This window comes from Mus caroli, unplaced genomic scaffold (genome assembly GCF_978045245.1).
Source record: "Mus caroli unplaced genomic scaffold, Mus_caroli_1 scaffold_1, whole genome shotgun sequence".
NCBI classification, from domain to species: domain Eukaryota; kingdom Metazoa; phylum Chordata; class Mammalia; order Rodentia; family Muridae; genus Mus; species Mus caroli.
In genome coordinates this window covers 89,126,162-89,145,056 of record NW_028227256.1, presented here as the reverse complement: position 1 = coordinate 89,145,056, position 18,895 = coordinate 89,126,162, and the positions used below count along the sequence as shown (strand labels likewise).

General features: G+C 44.0%; 1 protein-coding gene across 1 annotated transcript; it reads right to left on the bottom strand.

The window, feature by feature from the left end:
* Positions 1-8,618: 8,618 nt before the first annotated feature.
* LOC110302896 (olfactory receptor 9S13-like) lies at positions 8,619-9,587 on the bottom strand. Its single transcript, XM_021173696.1, has one exon. The coding sequence runs from the start codon at positions 9,585-9,587 to the stop codon at positions 8,619-8,621; it is 969 nt and encodes a 322-aa protein (XP_021029355.1).
* Positions 9,588-18,895: the final 9,308 nt, after the last annotated feature.

The window sequence follows — 18,895 nt, the reverse complement described above, 5'->3', positions numbered from 1 at the left end:
TAAATCCAAAACATCTGGGAATACAACACAGCTCGGTTTATTTCTATCCAACCCTCTGACCAGGGTGATGGTTCCAAATGGCACTTCCTATGAGGATATGTAATTTCCTTTCTGCCAGCCCACTAGGCCACAAGCTTTGAGAAAATCCCCAAGTGCACCACTGGACCATAGAGTTTTAGCTATAGTTCAGCAAATAAAGATCACATTTAAGCGGCCTGCTTAGGCTGTGGTGGAGTGACTAGTGGCTTCTTGTCATACCACAGTCTATATTTGCTTACCACGTTTGCTTCTGAGTTGGAATCTATTTTCCAGTGTTTCCTTAAGTACCCACGAGTTACAAGCCCTTCAGCCTAGGAGTTTTGTCCTGGGTGGTTTTGTTTTGTTTTGGTCAACGTGACACAAGCTATGCTCAATTGGGAAGAAGAAACCCCAATGGAGAAAATGCTTTCACCAGATTGCCCTGGGGTTCTTTTTCTTGATTGTTGAAATCTGGAATAGCTCCTACCACTGAAGACAGTGTCATTCTTGGGCAGAAGTTCCTGGTGTGTGTGTGTGTGTGTGTGTGTGTGTGTGTGTGTGTGTGTATGAAAGCAAGTTGAACAAGTTATGGAGAGCAAACCAATAAAGCAGTGTTCCTGCATAGTGTTTGCTTCAGTTTTTGACCCCAGGTTTTTGCCTGCCTTGGCTACCCTCACTAGACCATGACTCAGGATGAGTAAGCCAAATAAAACCTTTCCTCTGCCAAGCTGGTAATGATCATTTATCACAGCAATTGAAAGCAAGCCGAGACAGCCCTGTTGAGGCTGGCTTTGGTCAATGATTTATCACAGCAGTGACTAAAACACCAACGTTGGAAGCAGAGTCTTAAGTCATATTTTATATAAAATAGCATTTTAGCATCTAGCAACATTTTTAATTTGGTCACAAAATAAAACAAATGAATGAGTGACCCAACTTCTACTCTGTGACTCACAACATCTGAAGAGGCGGTGGTGAGAAGAATGGAAAAGATCTAACGTGGAAGTGTGCAGGTGTGAGCCACAAGGAGTGCCCGGAGTCCCAGCCCTTGGAAGGCAGAGGCAAGAGGACTAGGCATTTGACACCATCCTGGGCTACACAGTGATTCTCTGCCTCTAAGGAAAAAAAATAATATGAAAAGAGACAATCTGGCAGCTATGATTATGGTAATTTACAATATGCACAAAAGCAGACTAGCATAGCAAGCTTTAAGTACCACTCATTCAACTCCAATAGCAATCATCTCAGTGAGCTTGGGCAAGTATTATTGAATCTCCCCTCCCCGACCCCAGCACCCAGAGCCTTGCATTATCTCAAAACAAGCAGCAGACATCATATAATTTCTTTAATATGTTTTTCTGTGCAGCTTTAAAATGTAAAGCATTTATTTTTTAGAAGGGTGCCCAGTAAATTATTTTCCATTCCCTAATGGAAAATAATTCCCCGATGTCATCAAGTATCCATCAGCATCCACACGTGCTACAACCTCATTATATGATGTGATTTTTGTACAGCTCTTCAAATAAGCTCAAACAATGATCTTTCAGATCTGTGATGGCTTCTACGCAGGGCTCTCCTATCACTTTATTTTGTTGCTATTGTTTATGAAGAAGCAGAGGATGCTGGTTGCATTTATTTTTAAAATAGATATGTAGACTCTCCCATGGACCAAATGTAATAGTGTCATTCCACTGATGCTCTGAGACACAGCTCCATCCTGTCTGTCCCCGGTCAGCTGAATCTAGAGCCCTGATTGGAATCAGTTATTGTTATTATCATCATTTAGGCATCGTTGACCATCTGTGTAGTGGTAGGCATAGGACTCTTCTCAGAAGAAGTTGTACCTGTTTGTTTTCTTCTGTATGGAAACAGTCATGGATGGCACTGCCCGGTTTCATTAATTCAATGAGGGTTCCAAAATGGTGGCAGCGATAGTGTTCTGTGAATAGAACAGATAGTTCTTTGGTGCATAGATAACTACTGTCCTCTGAGAAAGAACCTTTGTATTTTCTTTGGGTCTTAAAGGAGACTATACATTTAATTTTGGCCTTCATGTCCTCGTGTATACACTTATGTGGGAAATGCTGGAAAACATTTGGCTCCATCTACCTCTTTAGAGACCATCTCAAAATGGCAAGTTGGCTCATCATTACCCTCTAGTGGTCATTACTTTCTGTGTCAGCAAGAACCCAAGAGCAGGTCCGTGTTTCACTCCACTGTAATCATGAATTTGCTTGAGCTAAAGTGATATGATATTTTCTTATATATTTCAGGAAAAAATGTATACCATTAAGAACAAAAGTAATACAGGATTAACATACATAATGAAATTCAAAATATGTATGAAGCAAACTTTCATCATGTAATATTTATACAAACTGTTCTTTATAAATGTTCGTGCAGATATGCAGCCTGTCATTAAACACATATAAACAAAATAAAATAAAATAGTCTCTTTTTACCCATTTGGAGTCACTTTAATTTGGCTTCATAATCAAGTAAATAGAATGAAAGCATGAATCAGTGCAAAGTATCAGGATATGCATGGTGGTCTATGGCAGTAATCATTAACTGTGGAGGCTGCGTCAGGAGAGTCACATGTTCGAATCCAGCTTGAGCTACTAGTGAGACCTTGTCTCAGAAGCAAACACAAACCAACGGGAGCCCAACAGTGATCCAGAGTTGTGCCAGCTTGGACCTAAGAGCCTAATTGGTGTGAAAGAGATACAACTTTCATATGAATATTTAGAAAATATGGAAGGAAAATGCCTGAAATTGTTGTCATGAAAACTCTGATTAACTGTTATCGCAGGGATTAAGGGAAGATGTTCACCTATAAAGACATGTGTCATAATAAAATGTTCAGTCAATCAGGACAGGTGAAGAATATGTTGTCTATAGTCAAGAATGTCTTAAAATGTATAAAGAGGGTGGATAAAGATGTCACATGCTTTGGTTGTAGGGCAGAGAGGAATCAAGCTGGAACTGAGCTACAAGCTCAGGGGTTGGCTGCTCGGACGCTAGAGCAGCAGAAAGTACTGTGCAGGCTGCCTGAGAATTATCGCCTTTGGCTGTACTCATTGGTGGACACTGCATGCTTACTGACTTGCTGGGTAACATGAGCCCACCAGCACAATCATGGTGCAAGAAACCAACCATATTCTGATTGGATTTGAGGCCCAATCTACAAAAGGGGCTTCACATCTGATACCTTAAACCTAGTCACACCCACCTTGTGAAAGTCCTGTGAAGGAATCACAGCTGCTGAGATTCAAGAGCACACTGGCTATGCTGTGCACGGAAAACAACATTCCACTCGTCCGACACCTCATCTTCTTGATCTGACATTAAGTCTTTCCCTTCTTTGTAAGGTTTCTTGAGCCTTAGATGGCGTAAGAGAGATGTTCCATTTGGGGGTGGGCTTTCAACAGTTGTTTATTCTCAGTACTTTGACCAGCTATGAGATCTCTGCAATAACCACTGTCCACTGCACAAGGCATGCCTGTCAAATCGCCTTATAAATATTCATGTTTATGCTAATAGAATATAAGAAACTAATAAATATTTATGTTTATGCTAATAGGTTATGGACAGCTAATGACTGCTGGGGAAAAGGCCAGAGATGGTCATAAGTGGTAGTCCTAGGCAAGTTTTCCAAGCTCCTGTAAATAACCCCTTACTCATGCTTCTGTGGTGACTCTAATTAAGCTCATTTGTTTACACCCTTAAAAATGGGACTAAAAGAAATGGGGACAGGAAAAGTAAGGATATCAATAGAAATGGGAGGGAGAAGTAAGGGCAATGGGGCGATTCTGATCAAAATACATTCTATGCAGCCATAAGGATGTGCAACTAGTACACATTAATAATTTTCAATAAGATACATAAAAGAAATATATATATATATATATATATTTCTTTATCTCTCTCAGAAACAAACAAAACAGGGACACTGGCAGATGACTTAAAACTGAGTAAAAACATAATAAAACATAACACATACAAATTATATATATGTGTATATATAATTTCTAATTTTATATATATATATATATATATATATATATATATATATATATATAGAGAGAGAGAGAGAGAGAGAGAGAGAGAGAGAGAGAGCTAGGGCAGAGTGTTTATCAAGACAGGGTTCTTTCCTGAAACTCATTGTGTAGATCAGGATGGCTTCAAACTCACAGAGATCTACCTGCCTCTGCCTCCCCAGTACTGGGATTAAACCATGTGCCACTATGCCTAGCTTGCTTTTCTTTTCTTAATAGACCCCAGCTCTGCTTCACCAAGCTCACCCTGAACTGGCTACTACTGAGTAGAGGTCCCTGAGAAGGACATTTGCTGCACAGCTGGCACATTGGGTCACATCTTCTGATGTCAATGACACCTTTAGGGGATTCTCTCTCTCTCTCTCTCTCTCTCTCTCTCTCTCTCTCTCTCTCTCTCTCTCTCTCTCTCTCTCCTCTCTCCTCTCTCCCCCCTCTCTGAACAAAGCACCTTAGACTGCTTACCCATCCTGGTGGTAACTGGTATCCTCTGAAGTATCGATGATGAGTTTTTTGTGATGGATGCTTCTCTACTCAGAGAGCCTGGTCCAGTTCACTTCTCCTGGGACTGAATTTTGCACATAGCAGAGTTTCTTTCTGGCTTGTGTTGCTTTCATTTCTTCACACACACACCCTTTCTGACTGAAGATCTACCTAGAATCTACGGCATGCCAGCCACGCTAGAGGTGGAGACTCCCACAGAGGTTTCTGTCTTCTCTTCTTGAGCCAGATGGGAGCACTTGCATTGCTTAAAGGATGAAGCTATGGATGTTCTAAGCCACTGCCATGCTTTGGATAAAGTAGGAGAGCTGTCCAAGGCATTGTCGCGGTGAGCGACCACATTAACCAGCACACTTTAGATCTAAGCCTTATTTAGAGGGAAGCCTCTTGTCTTCCTCCGGTGCCTGCCAAGACTCCCGTGGTTCCCCTCCCAGGCTTGTGCTAATTGCTATGGGCAAAGCGCAGTCTCAGGAGTAGGGAACTGGATCAGACTCTCTGAGGATCACACAGCTTTACAATGGCAACCTCAAACCCTCCCTTCTTAGACCCCCGTTTTTGCTAAGACTTCTAGGCCCTAACTGAACAGCATCCTGTGGAAGGGGGACTGTGACTTTTCTTTTCTTTTTTTTTTTTTCTTCACTACTTTTATTTTTTTTTTGATTTTTAATATTTTTATTACATATTTTCCTCAATTACATTTCCAGTGCTATCCCAAAAGTCCCCCATAGCGCCCCCCACTTCCCTACCCACCCATTCCCATTCTTTTGGCCCTGGCATTCCCCTATATTGGGGCATATAAAGTTTGCAAGTCCAATGGGCCTCTCTTTCCATTGATGGCCGACTAGGCCATCTTTCGATACATATGCAGCTAGAGACAAGAGCTCCGGGGTTCTGGTTAGTACATCATGTTGTTCCAACAATAGGGTTGCAGATCCCTTTAGCTCCTTGGGTACTTTCTCTAGCTTCTCCATTGGGAGCCCTGTGATACATCCAATAGCTGACTGTGAACATCCACTCCGGACTGTGACTTTTCAATTTGTTGCCTTGCTATCCTTTGTAACTTGAGCTAAGGAAGGAAATGTCCTTTGTGTTCAGAGCCATTTTCTTATTGGTATCATCTGATGGATAAAGTTAATGCACTTCCTGTAGGAGAGATCACAGCATGTGGAGACATCTTCTCTTTGTTCTTGGCATGGTAAGGAGAAACAGAGATGGGAAGTTCCTCTTCTTGGTCAACATATCAAATAATGGCTTAAAGCATTTAAGGTCTTTTCTTTTTTTAAAAAAAAATATTTACTCTTCTAAAATTATTTCTATTTAAGACATTAACAGGAAATTCTAGACACTCTATGAAACTCTTTCCATGGACGCTTCATCTCTTCTCTCAAACAATAGGATCTAAAGTGAAAACAGATGAGCTTAGACCCAACAAGGTTTCATTACTTGAGGCTAAGGCCCGGGCTGCCACGTGCATCTGATAATGCCTTTATCAACCGCAGTAAATAAATTAGCGGTGGGTGGTCCTTGTTTGTGGGTTCTGCAGCACAGGTGAGAAAAATTAACCACTAATGTACCATCAGTGCCCAGTAGGTGGCAGTGTAGGATAGGCGAGGGCCATGCAGGTGAGAACCAGGGAGCCTCAAAAATGTCTCCTGATTCTTTTTGCTTCCCTAGCTTTTTAGATACACAGGCAAACACGGGGGCCAGGCAAAGCTCTGCACAACCTAACAGCTATTTCTAGAAACTTGCCATTCGTCTGCATTTACATAATTGAGGTCGTTTTAAAGGCAGATGGTTTAAAAACAGAAACAGATCTTTGTTTATAACACAGCTGGGCATTGATATAAATTAGGAAGTAGAGAAACTCAGCTCAAAAATAGAACCTTAGGCTACTGTAAAACCCTGCAGTCAGATTTCCCAAGAGGAAAGACAAAATCGTCTGAGATACCTGATGCTTAGATAATTCATGTCACTGTTTCAGAGCCCAAAGGTGTGATGGCTTGTGAGATTTGCTGAGCCCTGTGCTTGTAGAAACAGAAGGTTCTAAAGAGGGTTGAAGTGGTTTTGAATGTGACATACACAGGCTGATGCACTTGGTCCCCAGCTGAAGACACTATTGAAGGTTTAGGATGAGAAGCCTTGCTAGAAGGAGGTCACTATGGGAAGAGCTTGAGATTTTTAAATCCTGGCTGGTTTCTGTCTGCTCTCTTGTTCCCAAGTGTGGACACAGTGTGACCTCCTGCATACATTCCTGCCGCTGTGCTTTCGCTACCCTGATGGACTGTGCACCTCCTACCTGTAAGCCAAAATAAGTCCTGAGTTGTTTTGGTCAGGTACTTCGTGTCACAACAAGAAAAAAAGAGACTAGGGGTTTCTCTGTGGGTAAAATGATTACTGGGAAAGCATGAGACCTGTGTAAAACACCCCCAACCTCAGTACACTGCCTGGCACCCTGGTACAAGACCGCACACAGCTGCAGTCAACTGTGAGGGAAGGGGTGTCTGGATTTGAGGTTACTTCTTATGACTGGCCTCCCCTATTTTGTGAGAACATGAGGTGCTCTGATTGCAGCAGGAGAAAAGTCTCAAATATGACAACAGAAGATCAAACCCAAGCCCTGATACTCTTGGTCGGTGGTGCTCCTAGTATCTCAATGCAGCCTGTGTACAGATGGGATGTGCTGGTAATTTTATGAATCTTTCTCCTCTATACTGTTCAGGATAGAGTTTGCATCCCTCTTCATGCCAAACTGGCTTCTGATTAAGGAGGAATCCTCTCCCAGGAAGTCTGTAAGCTGATTCTTCACTTTTTGCACTACTAACACCTACAAGGTGAAGAGGAGTCTGCACTTGAGTAAGGGTGAGCCAAAAGATGCTGCCAACTGTTCTTTTCTAGCATTGAGTTCTAACACGGAGGATAACATCACATGGATTGTTTCCTCTTAACTGCTGAAACTGCGTAAAATGGCAGAGAGTGGCAGAGAGAGAGAAAGAGACAGAGAGACAGAGAGACAGAGACACACAGAGAGAGACAGAAAGAGACAGAGAGAGAGAAAGAGACAGACAGACAGAGAGACAGAGACACACACACAGAGACACAGAGACAGACACACAGAGGGAGAGGATGGTGGGGGAGATAAAATCACTGAAATTGAGATACATGCCATTTACAAAACAGAATGTACCAAAACTGTTTAAATAAAGGAAGACTTTGACTAGTTAAACCTGAAACCTGGGAATGAGGTTGGGGTCTGGAGGCCAGGAGAGGAAATTGACAGAGACCTGCAGGGTGCCCAGAAAGGGCAAGTGGGATGATTTTACACCTTGGCCCCCTCTGTCTAATCTCTACTTCCCAATGGCAGATGCCTTCAGCCTTCAGCACGCTTAGAGATCAGTTTCCTCTCTGTAACTCTCCTGGGCAGGAACAGGATGGAACTGGGGGCTGGGATCAGACACACAGGGAAGAGACACAGACAAGCTCCACGGTAGAAGAAAGCAGGCTATTGTAAAGTGACCTTCACCAAGGCTTCCTCCTTACTTGGAGACATCTGTGGGGATGAGTAAATCCTTGCTCATCATAAATCAGATGCCAGGCCAAGGTTGGAAGATTCCACGCACTGGGAATCTTATTGTAGCAGCATCTCTAACCACTGGCTGGTGGTTGAAGAAAGATGCTGGTAGCCAATGGCATTTAAGCCCCTCATGCCTCCAGCAGTGCACTATGCCTTCTGTCAGAACGAAAGTGTAAGTGATTCAGTCTTCTTCGCACTTTGGAGCCTTGAAGACAAAGAATGTGCCTCATTCACATTTTTTAAATGCTTGGCTAATGATAAACATTCAAGAAAGTCAGGGTAGATGGTGAACAGATGGATGTGTTGATGGATACATGGAGGGATGGATAGAGGAAAAGAAGACAGGAAGGCAGAAAATCGGAAACAAGAGAACAAAGAGAACAGGATGGGTAGACATAGTATCAAAAGTAGATACTCTTGTTTCCTAAGGATCCTTCCCTTCTGTGACCCTAGCATGGCTCCCAATGATGTCACTAGCCACTCTCCTTCACCAGACTGTGCCTCTGTCCCAGCCTCCTCAGGGCGTCCTTCACATCCTTGTTGCGCAGACTGTAGATGAGGGGGTTGAGCATGGGGATGACCAGGGTGTAGATTGTGGAGACCACCTTGCCTTGCTCCATGGATGCCACACCTCCTGGCTGGCCATATATAACAAAGCCAGTTCCATAAAACAAGGACACAGCTGTCATGTGAGAGCCACAGGTGGAGAAGACCTTGTGTCGCCCTGACCCTGAACGCATTCTGAGGATGGTGACAGTGATGTAACCATAAGAGATGATGACCACAAACACAGCACACACAATGATGAAGCCACAGATGCCAAACATGACAAGCTCATTGATAGCTGTGCTGGCACAGGCCAGCTGGAGCAATGGAGGCACGTCACAAAAGAAGTAGTCAATGTAGTTGGAGCTGCAGAAGGGCAGCTGGAACGTGAGGCTGGTCTGCACAATGGAGTTTAGGCAAGCCACACAGAAGGTACCCAGGACCAGACGGGCACAGGTCATAGGGCACATGGTGACAGGGTATCTCAGGGGACTGCAGATGGCCATGAAGCGGTCATAGGCCATCACAGCTAAGAGCACAGCCTCAGTGGCAGCCAGCAAGGAGAAAAAGAAGAACTGAGTGGCACATCCTGCAAAGCTGATGGTCTTAGAAGAAGAGAAGATGTTGGCCAGGGCATTAGGAATAATGACAGAAGAGAGGCAGAGGTCAACAAAGGACAGGTTCTTGAGGAAGAAGTACATGGGGGAGTGTAGGCGGGCATCCAGGGTGATGACCATGATCATGGTGAGGTTGCCCAGGACGGTCACTAGGTACAGGACCAAGAAGACAGCAAAGAGCAGGGCCTGGGTCTCTGCACTTCCCCCAAATCCCACCAGCACAAACCCCTGCAAGGACACTGGAGTGAGACTTCCATTCCTATGGACTGATGTGGCCATGAGTGGGGTCAATTGAAGAGAAGAAGGTGGAGGCAGAAAGAGGGAGCAGTCACTGGTGCTGTCTCAGGTTCTGCACACTGAAGGAACCTGCTGGTGACATGCTGTCCGCTGTGCAGAAAAGTTCACTAGCTGCTCTGATCTTCTTCCAGATGAGCAGATATGATCTGAAAGGAGACATTCCTTCAGTTTTACTTAATTAGTAAGGTTTTTCTGAGCCCTCCCTCTGTAGAAGCATGAGCTGTGCTCTAGGTATGAAGGGACTTACAGACCTTACAGACTCTCAGAATACAGGGTTTCAGTAACCCTGTGCCTGCCTCTGGGCTCAGCCCCCTCACTTCCATGAGAAATTCCCAAGCAGTTCTATTGATGTTGCTGTCTTCTGAGTTCCACTAACTGCACTCCCCAAAATTACCACCCCTAAACTGAGTTCTTCTTCTTACTGATTCACAGCTCTCCGTCCTCCAACAAATTGCCTGGGTGATTCTCTCACCTGTAGGATGGAATCAGAGCAGGAAACCATTCTCCCCACACTGAGGCTTAGCCTCTGTGTCCCCCCACATTACTCTGACTTCACCTCAGCACCTGTGGCTCCAGTGCTGGTGTACAGTGGCGATCAGTGTGCAGACTCTGCTTGCTTGATGTGTGGGGATGCTGCTGCCAATGTCCAGATGTTGGAGATATCAGTGAGGGGGCAGCCCCGTGTTCTCAGATGCACCAAGACTAGGGCCTGGACATGTTTGGGACATGCTGTTGGCCTCTAACATGATGTCATTGCCAACTCTGTTACCTGCTCTAACACTAGCTTTGGGAGCTTCATAAGGTCTTACTCTTTCCCATGGGAAAACGAGAAGAAGCGGTGACTGTCCAGTGTCTTTTGGCCATTCATGGACACTTTCCATTGTTATTATTATGTGCACAATCAGTAATACATACAACTGCCCTGTGGAGCTGTTGTGATTGTTACTGTTTTTTTTTTCAAGATGATTTTTTTCCAGGGGCTGATGGAGTTAGGAGCTTGGCTACAGAGAGATAGAATATATTCTACACTATTCCAGGATCCCAGGAAGTTCCTGAGCTGTATGGGTCCAGTTGTTACAATGTCCACCATACTGGGCATACAGTGAGAGCATGGAATCTGGAGGCCCTCATCTAATCCCTCAAACATATACCTCATAACTACCTTTCCCATTGCATGGCCAAAGGTGTGCATGAAGCTTTGCACTCACTCCTGAGGCAACAGACGTGGACCTAGGTACTTACCACATATGTTAACTTTGTCCTCGGTGTGCTGTGTGTAGATAGGTCCATGCCACAGCTGGTGCTAGGCTTCCTGTTGGAGCAAGGACAAGCATCATATCTCCAGCTTGCCAAGGATGTGATCCACCTAGAGACATAAGTGGAAGAGGAAGGGGGCCGTGGACAGCTCTGCTGTGGGAGATCTGGGTAACAGGGACTGTGAAAAGGCAGCCTGTACCCATCTCAGCCTTGCCCCTCCTAAGTCAGCAGCATCACTGTCCTTTGATGGATTCAGAGCTTCTGCCCAGATGGCTGCAGAATTGGAACTGATGGTCAAGATGATGTACCCTGGGTCTACCCTCCCAGCACTACCAGCCCTGACTTGGAACAATATGAGGCTTGGCCACAGAATAGAATGGCTTTGTCTCACGAGCTAAGTTCACAGTTACTGCTGAACACACAACCCTGATGTCCACAGTGTGTCTCCTCTGTCCGGCATTCTGAACACATTGACCTTACCTTATCTAGCTGAGACCCAGGACTCACCCAAAGTCAGATAGCTATCATGCCTGCTCCCAAGATCCCCATGCTACTGAGGCTGGTCTGTGCTGAATATAGACACCAGGGTTCCTTTTCCTCCTGAGGTTAGCTATGGCTTTCTGGACAATAGAATGAGGTAGGTATGGGAAGAGGTGTAGATTTGCTCCTGTGAGAGTCTGTGTTTGCAAATCCTGTATGCAGTAGGTTCTGTGTCTTGTGAGGTGTGAGCTGTGGCTTTCCTGGCCTTCCTTCCTCTCCCATACCTGTTATCAGGGCAGTGTTTGGGCATCAATACTTGGGTTCTTTTGCGGGTGGTAGAGTTGAGACTGGCAATCTCCAGTGGCCAATTAAGGAGACACTGTCTTCTGTGGCATATGGGACTTAAACACCTTAGCCTCCAGAGGTATAACACTGGCTCTGGACAAGATAAGCTTCTCAGCCTTTCTCTCCTGGTGAGTTGGCAGGAAGGTTGTGGTCCTCAGGGACCTGAGAGGGCCCTATCAGGATGCCAGATGATTCAGAGCAATCTTGCCAGTATCCTCATTAAATTCATTATCTGAGTAAGACATCATGGCCTCCTGGCCATCGATTTTCCTCCTCCTCCTCCTCCTCCTCCTCCTCCTCCTCCTCCCCCTGATTATGCTGACCTGAGGAAGGAGTTATGGAGCTCTGTATGGGACTGTTCATCCTGTTCCTCCATGACCATCAGTCAACCTTCTCAGGCCATTGAGCCCTCCGTGTTCTCAGGATCCAGTGTAATTGGTCTCAATTCTCTTTCTGACCCTTTGTTTCTGTTGTTTCAATCTAACACAAATCCCACTTCAGGGGATTAAAAATTCAAGCCAGTAAGTACTGGTCCACACTTAATCGATAGCTCTTCTCTTTGGTGAGTGATCCCCTGCACCCTTGGTGCTTAGCCATGTCTCCCACCCCTGCTTCATTCTTGCAGACTCCATCTGTTGTGATGAGGATGGAACACAACACTTACTCATTCTTGACTTGATACTGTCCTTCATTACACTTTGTGGGAGATAGCTTGGCCAGTGCCTGGGCTTGACACATCCACTGTGTTCCTCCATTATCTTCTCTCACCTCCTGATACTTCCTCTGAATACCTTTTTCCTTACAAGGCCTCTTCTCCCATCACTGTCGTGTGTGTGTGTGTGTGTGTGTGTGTGTGTGTGTGTGTGTGTGTGTGCATGTGTTCCACTGATGTCCATTAGACTCACTTCCATGGGCACAGGTGGCATGGGGTTATTCACTTGATCAAGGGCAACTCACACAAGGCTACACTACTGATGACTGTGACCTACCACCTCCTCAACCACTAACAGCCAATGTCTCCTAGGGGAGGGTGGGACCTTGTAAACACTTCCTTATCCAGTATCAGTGACAAGTGGCTGTGGTCTGCGCTTGTAGACACACCTTTTTGTTAGTTCACGAGAATAGCAGCTATACCAAGTCTGGAAGTTAGTATTTCACACCTCTTCCCCCAGTGTACATTTTCACCTTCTTAGTTGTTTTAGTTGTGTGTTTTGTTTCTTGAGAGCCCTTCTAGAGGCATTTCAGTACAAATTAAATTTCCTGAAGGTGCTTGGGGACACACAGTAGAGCCCTCTATTACTTTACCAGCAGTCCCAAGTCCCTAGCCTTAGGAGAAGACTGTGCATAACACTTGACTTCCTCTAAAGGTTCAGAAATGGTGGTGTCAGGATTGTGCTGGGAGAAGGTGTAGCTTAAAAAATTTAGAGCCAAGAGTCTCAGTATTTAAGTAATAAAACAAGGAAGAGGTGGGGAAAGGAAGAAAGAGGGCATGGCACGTGAATGAGTGGGTGAGCATGCCTGGTGGAGGTAAGAGGGGTTGCGTAGAGGTCACTGAGGTAGAAGTACAGTAAAGATGGTTAGGGTAGCAAGGTCAGGGACAGTCGTGCAGTCATGATGGTCTGCTGGTGAGACAGTAGTTAGAGCACAGTGATGGATGTCAATACATATGACTGTAAATAAGAACAAAAATCAACTAAAAACAGAAAATGATGAACTAAAGGTTCTACAAAACCATAAAAATGCAGGAGGGCAGTAACCTGAAATGGAAGGCATACTAAAGAGGTCTGAAATTTCCCCTGAGGATGACATGATTCCTCCCCACTTGGTCTGTTATCTGCCAGTCTTCACATGTGATCAAAAGGAACACTGTGTCTTCCATCTACCAGCCCGCATAGGAAGGTGGGAGGACCACCATGTCATCCACCTGTCAATCTGCACACAGGGGTGAACAGTACACCAGGCTCAGCAGTTTATACTAAGTCTTGTGCCATTTCAAACAAGGTTGTCCATAAACATAGACTTCTTCCTGCTAGAGCATCCTTGCTTAGGTCCTCGTGCCTCTCCAGCTGAACACAATCTAGTGTCCTGTGAAGGGACCGAGCTTTCCAAAGTCAGCACTTACCATGAGTTGTATTCTGGACAGATGTGGAAGAGCCCACTTGAATACCTTTGTGGGTGGCAGAATACCAGGTTCCAGAGCACATGGATGTGTTGTCACTCCAATCAGCAGTGGTGGGAGAGGGGGCTCATTTTCTCTGGCCATTGGTCTGACCTACGGGCTCTCATTGCTGTCCTCACCCTGGTATGTGTTCCTGCCCACCTTCACTCATCAGGTTCTTGTGTCTGACATGCCTGCTGTCACTTTAGTGGTGATCACTGGCCGTGATCACAGGGTTGTTAAGGTGATTCTGACCTGGGGGTCCTGTCCATGACAGCAGCCATAATTGTTAGGGTCCCTCTGTGATAGAGGTTCACTAATGCTGCTTCTATGGGAAGTTCACTGGAAGAGTCATTTGTGCTTTTGCTGCCCAGGTCAAAAGAGATGGCAGCAGGAATAGGTAGGTATTCTTTCTTTAGAAAGGGAGGAATCCAAGTGCTCGGGACCTGAGACTGCATTAGTTAGGGAAGCAGAAACCGGCCTGAGTAGGGCCACAGGCCTCATCCGGCCGGATCAGCGCCGGGGTAGCGGGAGAGCAGGGTTGCCTGACACCCGCCAGCTACCCACGACCCCCGCCGCAGGATTTTGGGACTGCTGGGGAGTAAAACACAGCTTCTGCTCCAGTCCAATCACGCGGGACCTGAGACTGCTCTGGTTGGGGAGAGAGAAATCCGGCCTACATAGGGCCACAACCCTCTTCCGGTCAGAAAAGCGCCGGGGCAGCTGGGGCGCAGGGTCAGCTGACACTCGCCAGCTACCCACAACACCCGCCACAGGATCTTAAGACTTCTGGTGAGTGGAGCACAGCTTCTGCTCCAATCCAAGTGCTCGGGACCTGAGACTGCATTAGTTAGGGAAGCAGAAACCGGCCTGAGTAGGGCCACAGGCCTCATCCGGCCGGATCAGCGCCGGGGTAGCGGGAGAGCAGGGTTGCCTGACACCCGCCAGCTACCCACTACACCCGCCGCAGGATTTTGGGACTGCTGGGGAGTGGAACACAGCTTCTGCTCCAATCTTTAAACAGTGACAACAATAACAACTAACCCCAGAGATTACCAGATGGCGAAAGGTAAACGTAATAATCTTACTAACAGAAACCAAGACCACTCACCATCATCAGAACCCAGCACCCCCACTTCGCCCAGTCCAGGGCACCCCAACACACCGGAAAAGCTAGACACGGATTTAAAAGCATAACTCCTGATGATGATAGAGGACTTCAAGAAGGACTTTAATAACACACTTAAAGAAATGCAGGAGAACATTGCTAAACAGGCAGAAGACAATAAAGAGGAAGCACAAAAATCCCTTAAAGAATTGCAGGAGAACACTGCTAAAGAGTTACAAATCCTTAAAGAAAAACAGGATAACATAATCAAACAGGTAGAAGTCCTTACAGAAAAACAGGAAAACACATCCAAACACATGATGGAAATGAACAAAACCATACTAGACCTAAAAAGGGAAGTAGACACAATAAAGAAAACCCAAAATGAGGCAACACTGGAGATAGAAACCCTAGGAAAGAAATCTGGAACCATAGATACGAGCATCAGCAACAGAATACAAGAGATGGAAGAGAGAATCTCAGGTGCAGAAGATTCCATAGAGAACATCGGCACAACAATCAAGGAAAATGTAAAATGCAAAAAGATCCTAACTCAAAACATCCAAGAAATACAGGTCACAATGAGAAGACCAAACCTACGGATAATAGGAGTGGATGAGAATGAAGATTTTCAACTCAAAGGACCAGCAAACATCTTCAACAAAATTATAGAAGAAAACTTCCCAAATCTAAAGAAAGAGATGCCCATGAACATACAAGAAGCCTACAGAACTCCAAATAGACTGGACCAGAAAAGAAATACCTCCCGACACATAATAATCAGAACAACAAATGCTCTAAATAAAGATAGAATACTAAAAGCAGTAAGAGAAAAAGGCCAAGTAACATATAAAGGCAAGCCTATCAGAATTACACCAGATTTTTCACCAGAGACTATGAAAGCCAGAAGATCCTGGACGGATGTTATACAGACACTAAAAGAACACAAATTCCATCCCAGGCTACTATACCCAGCCAAACTCTCAATTAACATAGATGGAGAAACCAAAGTATTCCACGACAAAACCAAATTCACACATTATCTCTCCACGAATCCAGCCCTTCAAAGGATAATAACAGAAAAAAACCAACACAAGGACAGGAACCACGCCCTAGAAACAACAAGAAGGTAATCCCTCAACAAACCTAAAAGAAGACAGCCACATGAACAGAATGCCAACTTTAACAACAAAAATAACAGGAAACAACAATTACTTTTCCTTAATATCTCTTAATATCAATGGACTCAACTCCCCGATAAAAAGACATAGACTAACAAACTGGCTACACAAACAAGACCCAACATTTTGCTGCTTACAGGAAACTCATCTCAGAGAAAAGGATAGACACTATCTCAGAATGAAAGGCTGGAAAACAATTTTCCAAGCAAATGGCATGAAGAAACAAGCTGGAGTAGCCATTCTAATATCTGATAAGATTGACTTCCAACCCAAAGTCATTAAAAAAGACAGGGAGGGACACTTCATACTCATCAAAGGTAAAATCCTCCAAGAGGAACTATCAATCCTGAATATCTATGCTCCAAATACAAAGGCAGCCACATTCATTAAAGAAACTTTAGTAAATCTCAAAGCACACATTGCACCTCATACAATAATAGTGGGAGACTTCAACACACCACTTTCACCAATGGACAGATCATGGAAACAGAAACTAAACAGGGACACAGTGAAACTAAGAGAAATTATGAATCAAATGGATCTGGCAGATATCTACAGAACATTCTATCCTAAAACAAAAGGATATACCTTCTTCTCAGCACCTCATGGTACCTTCTCCAAAATTGACCACATAATTGGTCACAAAGCAGGCCTCAACAGATACAAAATATTGAAATTGTCCCATGCATCCTATCAGATCACCATGGACTAAGGCTGATCTTCAATAACAAAATAAATAATAGAAAGCCAACCTTCACGTGGAAACTGAACAACACTCTTCTCAATGATACCTTGGTCAAGGAAGGAATAAAGAAAGAAATTAAGGACTTTTTAGAGTTCAATGAAAATGAAGCCACAACATACCCAAACTTATGGGACGCAATGAAAGCATTTCTAAGAGGAAAACTCATAGCTCTGAGTGCCTCCAAAAGGAAACTAGAGAGAGCACACATTAGCAGCTTGACAACACACCTAAAAGCACTAGAACAAAAGGAAGCAAATTCACCCAAGAGGAGTAGACGGCAGGAAATAATCAAACTCAGGGGTGAAATCAACCAAGTGGAAACAAGAAAAACTATTCAAAGAATCAACCAATCAAGGAGCTGGTTCTTTGAGAAAATCAACAAGATAGATAAACCCTTAGCCAGACTCACTAGAGGGCACAGGGAAAGCATCCTAATTAACAAAATCAGAAATGAAAAAGGAGACATAACAACAGATCCTGAAGACATCCAAAACACCATCAGATCCTTCTACCAAAGGCTATACTCAACAAAACTGGAGAACCTGGATGAAATGGAGAAGTTCCTAGACAGATACCAGGTACCAAAGTTGAATCAAGATCAGGTTAATGATCTAAACAGCCCTATATCCCCCAAAGAAATAGAAGCAGTCATTAATAGTCTCCCAACTAAAAAAAGCCCAGGACCAGATGGGTTTAGTGCAGAGTTCTATCAGACCTTCAAAGAAGATCTAATCCCAGTTCTTCACAAACTATTCCACAAAATAGAAACAGAAGGTACTCTACCCAACTCATTCTATGAAGCCACAATTACTCTAATACCTAAACCACAAAAAGACCCAACAAAGATAGAAAACTTCAGACCAATATCCCTTATGAATATTGATGCAAAAATCCTCAATAAAGTTCTTGCTAACCGAATCCAAGAACACATCAAAACAATCATCCATCCTGACCAAGTAGGTTTCATCCCAGGGATGCAGGGATGGTTCAATATACGGAAATCCATCAACGTAATCCAGTATATAAACAAACTCAAAGACAAAAACCACATGGTCATCTCGTTTGATGCGGAAAAAAGCATTTGACAAGATCCAACACCCATTCATGATAAAAGTCTTGGAAAGATCAGGAATTCAAGGCCCATACCTAAACATGATAAAAGCAATCTACAGCAAACCAGTAGCCAACATCAAAGTAAATGGTGAGAAGCTTGAAGCAATCCCTCTAAAATCAGGGACTAGACAAGGCTGTCCACTTTCTCCATACCTATTCAACATTGTACTTGAAGTCCTAGCCAGAGCAATTCGACAACAAAAGGAGATCAAAGGGATACAAATTGGAAAAGATGAAGTCAAAATATCACTTTTTGCAGATGATATGATAGTATATATAAGTGACCCTAAAAATTCCACCAGAGAACTCCTAAGCCTGATAAACAGCTTCGGTGAAGTAGCTGGATATAAAATTAACTCAAACAAATCAATGGCCTTTTTCTACACAAAGAATAAACAGGCTGAGAAAGAAATTAGGGAAACAACACCCTTCTCAATAGTCACAAATAATATAAAATATCTTGGCGTGACTCTAACTAAGGAAGTGAAAGATCTGAATAATAAAAACTTCAAGTCTCTGAAGAAAGAAATTATAGAAGATCTCAGAAGATGGAAAGATCTCCCATGCTCATGGATTGGCAGGATCAACATTGTAAAAATGGCTATCTTGCCAAAAGCAATCTACAGATTCAATGCAATCCCCATCAAAATTCCAAATCAATTCTTCAACGAATTAGAAAGTGCAATCTGCAAATTCATCTGGAATAACAAAAAACCTAGGATAGCAAAAACTCTTCTCAAGGATAAAAGAACCTCTGGTGGAATCACCATGCCGGACCTAAAGCTCTACTACAAAGCAATTGTGATAAAAACTGCATGGTACTGGTATAGTGACAGACAAATAGACCAATGGAATAGAATTGAAGACCCAGAAATGAACCCACACACCTATGGTCACTTGATC

What these genes read in the sequence shown, in the direction of transcription:
- LOC110302896 (XM_021173696.1), bottom strand. Translation starts at nt 9,587, where the DNA reads ATGGCCACATCAGTCCATAGGAATGGAAGTCTCACTCCAGTGTCCTTG.